This window comes from Schistocerca piceifrons, chromosome 1 (genome assembly GCF_021461385.2).
Source record: "Schistocerca piceifrons isolate TAMUIC-IGC-003096 chromosome 1, iqSchPice1.1, whole genome shotgun sequence".
NCBI classification, from domain to species: domain Eukaryota; kingdom Metazoa; phylum Arthropoda; class Insecta; order Orthoptera; family Acrididae; genus Schistocerca; species Schistocerca piceifrons.
Window position 1 is genome coordinate 282,340,494 of NC_060138.1, and position 9,576 is coordinate 282,350,069.

General features: G+C 38.1%; 1 protein-coding gene across 1 annotated transcript in view; it reads left to right on the top strand.

The window, feature by feature from the left end:
• LOC124783379 (phenylalanine--tRNA ligase alpha subunit) overlaps positions 1-3,522 on the top strand; it is a 145,035-nt gene extending 141,513 nt beyond the window's left edge. Inside the window, exon 10 of the mRNA XM_047254057.1 lies at positions 2,160-3,522. Within this exon, the coding sequence (XP_047110013.1) occupies positions 2,160-2,940 (781 nt within the window). The 3' untranslated portion in view covers positions 2,941-3,522. The remainder of the gene's footprint in view (positions 1-2,159) is intronic.
• Positions 3,523-9,576: the final 6,054 nt, after the last annotated feature.

The window sequence follows — 9,576 nt, forward strand, 5'->3', positions numbered from 1 at the left end:
CAGGGGTCAGGTCTGGAGAGAGTGAAGGATGAGGCTCTTCACAGATTGCGAGGCAAAGATCTTTCTGGTCTTGACTCATGCCATGGCACAAACTTGGCTACAACACAATGCATTCCAAGATGCTGTGTCAGTATTTCATAACTTGATCGAACTGAAATGTTACATTCTTCTGCAATCTCTCAGTCAGTCAGTCTTTGATTGGCACACACAGCTTCATTGACGTTTCTGACATGTGTATCATCAGTAGACATCGAAGGGCATCCTTAACGAGGGTCATCTTTAACTTCCGCCTGGCCATTTTTAAACTGTATGAACCATTGTTAACACTGAGCACTGCCTAAGCACTCATCGTGGTAGGTTTCCTGCATAATTTGATGTGTCTCTGTAAAGATTTTCTTGAGTTTCACACAAAATTTAATACAGATGTGTCGCTACTCTAATTCTACCATCTCGAAATTTTCAAATTGTGCAACACAGTGCTATACTCAATACATCTGTGTACAAAAACTAACAGAAATACAACAGTGAAACTTTTGGCAGTTACACATTAGACACAGGCATGTGCGGGGATGCCAACTGCATTTCACTCCAACACACCATTGGCACGAAATTATGAATGTTTCAAAATTTTTTGAACAGACCTCATATTCTGTGGAAATTGGCTGAAGTATGACGAATTAAAATTGACTGCCACTTTGAAAATGATGGTGTTGTCACCTAGCAGTACAGGTGCAGAAACTCCATACAGCGGTGAACCCTGAGCAGAATTAGAGTTGGGCCTAGTGACCTAGCATGTGTCCCGAACTGAAAAGTCATGGGATCGAATTCTCCTCAGACCATGGATTTTTATCTCTGTTTTATAATCTGCCAATCATTTGTCAGTGATGGAGAAATTCACAAGAAATGAAATGTAACAGATTCCATGATACTTCACATTTTCCCATTTGTTTAACTCGTTAGGAAGAAGAAGTTGCCAAAGTGATGTCAAACCGAAAGACTTGCGCCAGGATACTGAGCCACATGCACTTATTATTACCAGAATCTTTATGTATATACATGCAGTCTCCTGCAATGATACTTGCAGCAGACTGTCGCAACCTCCCTGGTGACCAATGAGAAGCCGTGGAGGTCTCTGATGTGCGGCTCGCATAGTTAACGGGTTGTGGTCTGGCAGTCTGCTCGCACTTTCCTGCGCTGCAATACACCGACGTCTGCTATGGATGCTTAAATAGTTTAATTTATATGAAGGTGGTGATATTCATTTACCTACTGTTCTCCGAGCTTTACTCGTAACTCTACTCCTGTAAACAAAAGTACCACTATGCCAGACAAATCACGTGGCCGCAGATACTGAGAGCTACCTCTGCAATGCTAGGGCAGGTCACTAGTTTTATTTAAGTTATGTATTACTGTTACATGGAGCCATCTCTATTTGAAAATAATGTCTGAGTTATGCTTTACGTAAATTGTTCACATTCCAAGAAAATTGTGAGGCATGTTGTGCACTTTCATTGCAATAATACTCTTACATTTATAATGCAACATGTCACTTACAGAGAAGTCACTAGCCTTTGTGCTGCTGTTCTTTTTCCTAGTTTGGCTACTGCTTTTTTTCCTAGTTTAGGTATCGCTCTTTTTCCTAGCCTAAGTATGCAATCTCACAAAAACGAACAGCACAGATACCGTACTCAGCTGATAAACATTACCACTCAAATACTTTCAGATGAAATAAAATAATCATTTTATGCCTGCTTCATTGCTTACTGTGTTTGTGATCTATAGTCTTTGGTCAAATGTAACGTAATGGTTTATTTTTATGTATTGGGAACATTGACCATGAAATGCTGTATGTTCATTCATTATGTCAGTGGAACAAATGGTAACTAAAAGATAGATTCATCATGAAAACTTACAAGCCTTTCAAGATAGCATATACTTTTTGTCTATGAGAAATTCATTCTGAAAGATTTTTGTAAAGACTGTGTAAAATGCATTTTTGTTATGAATGGAGATTTGTCAATGTAAAATTATCATTTCTCTCTTTCTTTTGTCTTTTTTAAATTCACATCTGAATATAACGTGCAGTACTCTGCTAAAATATTTATCAAGTTTCTGTATTTTGCCATATATGCAGCATTTTCTTATCATTTTTGTTTCAGGAACAAATCTCATGTGGAAATAACCCTCAGCGATATTATAAATATGTGGAATTCAGTTCATTCAAAATTAGAGAAACTTCAGCAACAAGTTAATCGACTTTCTCATAACGTTGATGTAATAACAAATGGCCCAAAGCTGGATGGAGTATGCATCCCCAATGAAAAATATTGTAGCATGTCCATGTCTAATTTTGAGAGGCTTTTTGATATGAAAATAGTTTGCAACCCTCAGTTTCCTCTGTTTTCATTTCAGTTCTTGTTGAAATATCTAAGCAAATTATTCACTTTTGATGTAAATGTTGAGACAGAAGTGAATTTTTCACAATGTCTAAAGCTCTTCAATTCTGTTCAAAGGAAGAATAACTTAAATAGCTGTCCTAATATTACATTTCTGTGGAAAGATGTGCCATATCCAGTTCTATTATTTAATACAACAGGAAAAGAAATATTTGGTGAAGTTAATATAGCAAGATACTTCAGTCGTTTAATTGAGACAAAAGATCCAGTTCGTTTATATGAAAAGTGTGGTACAGAGAGTGCATCGGAAATTGATGAATGGCTAGATAAAATTGATTTATGTTCAAGACAGATTAATATTACTGACTTAGAGAATACTGTTGAACTACATTTGTCAAAATACAATTGGGTTGTAGGAAATGAACTAACATTAGCTGACATATGTCTGTGGTCATTTCTGAAGCAAATGAACAGATCAGTGCAGAAAGTTTCAGTTAATGTTAACAAATTCATAAAAAGAATCGATAATATCTCAGTTTTGTAACATTGATGTAAGAATGTAAAACCAGCCATATTGATGAACATTGTCAAACATTTTTCTATAAGACTGAAAGTTGTCATCATTAACATTTTATTATTACGTAACATCTGTAATGAAATTATATATAAACTTACTTGAGTGTTTTGTACTAACTGATAAAGGAATTGCTGATTGTCTCATAATTTTGTTTTCTGCATATAATTTCTTTGTATCAGTGAATAGAGGTTTGTAGTAAATGCAGTGATACAGAAGATTTTATTTAGTTATGGACTTTGTTTACAAAGCCTTACAACATTTCAAAAGACCAAGTAATTTCATGCATGGCCATCACTTAATGATGTTATGAATCCTATATTTGTGATTGCTCCATTACATTTCGGGTGTGCAGCTGCATCAAACACTAGGGACTATCAGTGGCAAAGAAGTACACATATACTTGAAATGAATGTATGATTAAGTGGTTGATAAACCCATGAGCTGTACTGTGAAGAGGTCTTTGCAAGTTTATTAAAGAAAGCACCAGATTCCATGACATGTCCAAAGTGTAACCACAATCTATGTTAATTAAATTATTCAACAAATGAATTTCAACTGCTTCTTATACCACTGAGTCCCAAAACAATGAAGTCTCTGCTATAGTTTCTTCAGTATTGAATAGAGTGACAAATGACAATGCATGCCACAGCTGATCTATCGGGGTGTAAGAGCCAGGTGTACTTAAGGTCTTCCAGGCATCTTTCATGACTATACAAATCGTCTTGTCTGATGTCTGAAAGCCACACTTGCAGGGGCTCTTAAAACCCCAACCATCTTGAGCATCAAATCATCTGTGACAGAACCAAAGAGTGCTGCTTTCTTTGGTTGATGGCAACAAATCACTTTTACTTTGTGCTTGCTGAGGATGTGTCCTATTTTTGAATGTAGGCTTCCCACACTTGTCACGAAATTAAATCTCATAGAAAATGCCACTTGGCTCTTTGCATTCCTAATTTAATGTCTCTCTACTTTTAAGTGATAATGACGCACCATTAATAAATGATATATTTTCATATGTCTAGGTACATGATAACAATTCAAATGTAAAATGTTTATTTTGTGAACAGCTCTCATTATTTTCTTCCATTGTTACAACTGTGAAGGCACACAGAATATTTTGCAGTGTTTTGCATATTATTCCTTTCACATTTTTTGCTCTCTGGTGAATACTGGCACCAACATTTGCACAGTATTGTTTCCTGTGAGTTTCAGTTTCCCCATTGACCGTCAGTCAATGTAAGATTGTAATTGCACCATAGGTTCTTTTAAAGGTGTTTTTGTGTTCTTCAGTTTTCATTGACAGTTTTAATGCTCTCAGGAAATGCAATATTAAAGCTGTTGATAGACATACATAAGAGTAAAAAAGATGAAATTAGCCTAGCTTTAGGAACTACGAGGGCTATCCACAAAGTACATTACGTTTTCGTTTGTGTCCGTTAGGGGCGGGGCTAGCGTGACCATCTTGGTGTCATGGCATTCCGCCGCTCAGTCGGCATCCTGCCGTGCTAGTGAGAGGTTCGTGCTGTACTCTGTTGAGTTACTGTGACAGTTTGAAATGTCAGCGTTAATTGAAAATGCCGCGAAGTGTGAAGTGCGTGCTGTAATGAGGTTTCTGACTGCAAAAAACTGTACACCGATAGAAATCTATCGGCAGCTTTGTGAAGTGTATGGGGACAACATAATCACTGAAGGTGGAGTGCGTCAATGGGTCATAAAATTTAAAAATGGCCGAACTAACGTTCACGACGAAGAGCGAAGTGGAAGACCCAGCATAGTGACTGCTGAACTTGTCGAAAAAGTCGGTGCCGCGGTCCGTGAAAACCGTAATTTCACAATAACGGAACACACTATGAGTTTCCACAAATTTCACAAAGTTTGTTGCATGAAATCATTACCGAAAAGCTTGGTTACCACAAGTTTTGTGCAAGAGGGATACCAAAAATCTTGACAGAGATTCACAAAAATCACCGAATGGCTGCAGCGTTAACGTTTTTGGATGCTTATGAGAAAGATGGCGACTCATTACTCGATCGCATCGTTACTGGTGACGAAACATGGGTTAAGCATGTGGACTGCGAGACAAAATTGCAGTCAATGCAGTGGGGGCACACAAATTCCCCCCAAAAACCCAAGAAATGCAATGTTGGCAAGGAAGGTGATGGCAACTGTCTTTTGGGACAGAAAAGGTGTGATTTTTGTGGATTTCCTGGAAGAGGCACTGCAATAAACTCTCAAAGGTATTGCCAAACTCTGCACAACCTCAGAAGAGCAATACAAAACAAGCGCAGGGGAAAGTTGGGCTCAAAGATCTTGCTGATTCACGACAACGCCCGGGCCCACATGACAAATGCCACTCGTGAAGTTCTCGAATCTTTTAAGTGGGAGTTGTTTCCTCATCCGCCGTACAGTCCCGACCTGGCACCGAGCGACTTCCACTTATTCCCAGCAATGAAGAAGTGGTTGGCTATGCAGCGTTTTGATGACGACGCACAGCTTCAAGAAGAGGTAACCACGTGGTTGAAGGCGCAGGTGGCCGAATTTTACGACGAAGGAATTTCCAAGCTCGTCCATCGCTACGATAAGTGCCTTAATTTAAATGACAACTATGTAGAAAAGTAGTATTTAAGTGTGGCTTTCATCTGTATATAATAAAAAAAAATTTCCAATACTTTATTTATTTTTAATACATGCACTACAAGAGGACTAAGATTACATCAGTTTTTTTCCTTCTGGTGCTGATATAATGATTCTCTTTCTTGTGACTTTGTTTAAAATAGCAGGCTCAATTTAAAAAAAAAAAAAAAAAAAAAAAAAAAAAAAAAAAGCTTTCAACAAGGGAAAAAAAGTAAGGATGATTTTTCCCCCCTTACTGCTATGTTGAAAATGCTGTCCAATTATCTTTGCTGATAGATAGTATATTTTTTCATTTATATTACATTTTGCCCAACTCAGCTAATATACTAGGCTTATTACTTTTTTGATAAGTTTTCCAAATAATCTCAAGAAACAAGTAACAATAATTGATTGTTAAAAAGTGGTATATGAGTGGCATCTAGGAGCTTGTCCTTTCGATATCTTTGGCCTGTATAGCATGCACAACAGTGGCCAGTTTATGCTATGCTGCAGACGAACTCCCAGCAGGTTGCATCACTGGCTTGTCTCATGCAAAATAAAAAGCCAACAAGCAGAATCAAATTCTTTTGAAGGAAAATTAAATACATTATATAATTGTCCATTAAAGGTGTAATGAAACTGTGCATTACCTGTGATTGTGCAAGCAGCAGGAGTACAAATGCAGATGTCAACAATTTTGTGACATTGCATAATTCAATATTCTGTATTTATACCGTTGTCTTCACATACACTATGTGAGTTCACCTTATATTTTATAAAGCTGATAGTTCTTAAGCAACACTATGCACAACTAGTTAAGTTCTCCAGCCAACATAACAGTAAAATTAATTATGAGACTATAATCACTCACTCACACACACACACACACACACACACACACACACACACACACACACACACACACACGTGTGTGTGTGTGTGTGTGTGTGTGTGTGTGTGTGTGTGTGTGTGTGTGTGTGTGTGTGTGTTAGCTGAAACGGTAGCTAAAGAAACATTCTTGCTGTACTTTGTGATGGGTGCATTTAATAAGACTTTTTAGGAATAGAAATTCAATACGGTGTAGGATTGAGTGCCAGGTTTCACACACTGCAGCCATCCACCCTGATGGCCTCTCGTTTGTGAAAATGTGACCAAAGTAATTTCAACATGTTAAAACATCAGCACCAATCACATCTGGACGTAAGTCCCACCTGCTGCCATGGCCCAAAAGACATTCCAGAGCGTTTATGGCATTATAGCTGCAGCAACCTGTCTGATTTGGTCTTGGAGCTCTGTCATTGAGTTGATACAGTTGTGTGGAAGTAATGTCCCTTGATAAATTGTCAGACGAAGCAGTCCATGGGTGTGATGGGAGGTTGTGCCACACAGATCATGGGTTATGTATGCCCAATCCATCTTCCAGGAAACACACAATTCAAAAAAATGTACACCTCTGTGGCATAATGGCATGATGCTCCATGCTTTTGGAAGTAAACATTATGCACATGTTCGTCCTGCACAAGCTGTGGTAAAAGAAACTATTCCAGCATATCCAGGTACAGTGTCCCTTTGATGGAGTTTCCAGCAAAGGAGGATGGGCCATAATTTTGTCAGTGGATATTCCCATCTGTTCTTTGGGGAATTCCACTGGAACTGCTGGTGCTCTACTGGTAGTTTGCCAGTCCGTGTAATGCAGTTATGTCCATTAACCTTTCAACAAGTGGAAGATAGTCTCATCACTGGATAGGATCTGGTTGAGGATCTTGCAGTTTACATCTGCTTCAAGCAAATCCTGATATACGCTCAAATGCACTACAAAATACATCTCATATAATTTATGGAGATGGTATGGTGGTTTTTTCCTTTGTTATTTTTTATTTTTTTTTGTCCCCAGTGTGTGTTGCAACACATAATGTACAGTTAAGCATGGAATGTCCAGTACCACCAGCAATCACTGCACCAAATTTGTTCTGTATTCAGTGGGTGAAGACAGATGGAAACTATTCTGAGAAAGTCCACTAATTAAGTTAAAAGAATTGGCTTTAAATGATGGTTCTAGGAATATACTACAGTCCTCCACATTTCACTCTCGTAGAGATTGTGCATGTGAAATTAGATTGATTAAAACACACATAGGGGGCATTTAAAAATTCATTCTTCCCACATTGCATATGCAAACAAAACAGGGGGAAAAGCCCAAATAACTGGTTCAATGGGGCGTATCAATGGGATGTACTGTCTGCCATGAACTTAACAATGTTTCACAGAGTACATAGCGGTAAACATAGAACTAATGTTTAATTTAACGCATTTAAAAGTGTGGGAACCATTAGACACCAACAACACAATTGCACTTGAAAATAAACTTAGAGTTATCTTTCCACCATATGAGAGTCTTTGCTTAAATAGCTGTAACTAATGTTAAGGAAGCACCAAGAAGTTGGGGTAACTCTAGCTTGAGAGTAGTGCTGGACTAGCCATGTAGCAAGAGTTACCAAATGCTGCGAGCCCCTTGTGTTATGAGGCATCGCACATGGGTGTATAAAAATTTTGGTAGCCGGTGTAATAGGTAAGAACATTTCTTTAGCTGCTATTTCATCTAATTAATTTTGTTAGCAAATGAAACAGATAAACCTCTAGCAGATTTCTCATCAGGTAGGTTTCATACTCTATGGAACAGGTTTAAATATGTATTTCTATTAGAACAAGGTGTCCAGAAATTAAATATCTATTTTGTTGAAATAATTGTTGTATTCTTATTATTTATAGTGGCATACATTTAACACCCGAGATGCCTAGAAGGTGAATTGAGCCACTAAACCATTAAAAATAATATGAGATCACCCAGCAGCTCCATAGCACAATGCAGCTCATAATCTAAAAGTTGTATGTTCAATACTTAGGGAACAGTACTTTTTTAAAAATCGTTATCAAAACGGAAAGTAAATAAAATTCCTTTTGCTATTTCTGGTTTGAAATGTCTCATTCAGTCACTGCATTAACTTTATCACAAATTTACTGAAGTGAATTTCTGTGAAAACCGTGTGATTACAGAGAGTTTGAATTTACGTTTTCTCATGAAATGAATTTATGTTTTAAATGTTTGTTTGATGATAACCATGCCATAAAATGTACATATCACTCTGGGAGCAATGCATGGCGAATATAAGAGGCATTCAAATGAAACCCAGTCACTAGGGTAAAGTAATGGTAACGATTTTATCTAACTCAAAAATGTAGTTATACACAGTACACATACTCAAAAATAGTCCCCAAAACTGTTGGCACATTTATCCCATTGCAACACTAGCTGGTTGATTCCATCCTTGAAGAAGCTAGTAGGCTGCTGTGGGATCCAGGCCTTGACCCAGCAAACACTTCATCATCCTTTGCAAATCATTGTCCACGAATATCTTGTTTTAGAGGTCCAAACACATGAAAGTCGCACAGTGACTGGTTGGGACTGTACAGTGGATGCTCCAGTGTTTCCCATCAAAAGTGGTGCAATGTCGTCTTCACTGCATTGGCTGTGTGTGGGTATGCATTATCATGCAGGAGGATAACGCCATTGGACAACATGCCTTGACATTCTGACTTGATGGCTCATCTAAGATTCTGTAATCTGGCTTGATAATGCTGGGTATTGATGGTGGTTCCTCATTCTAGGAACCCGGCAAGCGGTGGGCCCTTATGGTCAAAAAAGGAGGACATCATTATCTTACCAGAACTGGTGTGCAAGACCTTTGATTTCATTGTAGTTGGTGAAGTCGCATGTTTCCACTGCTTGCTCTGATGCTTGCTTTCTGGTTCAAAATGGTGACACCATGTTTCGTCACGTGACAGTACAAGACAGAAAGCCATATTCCTCCTCATGATAATGTTGCAGATGACTCGAAGACAGTGCCATTCAAGTATTGCACTGTTTGGCGGTCAGTTGGAGGGGAACCCACTGTGCACAGATTTTTAAAAAATTCAAGTATTGATGCATTA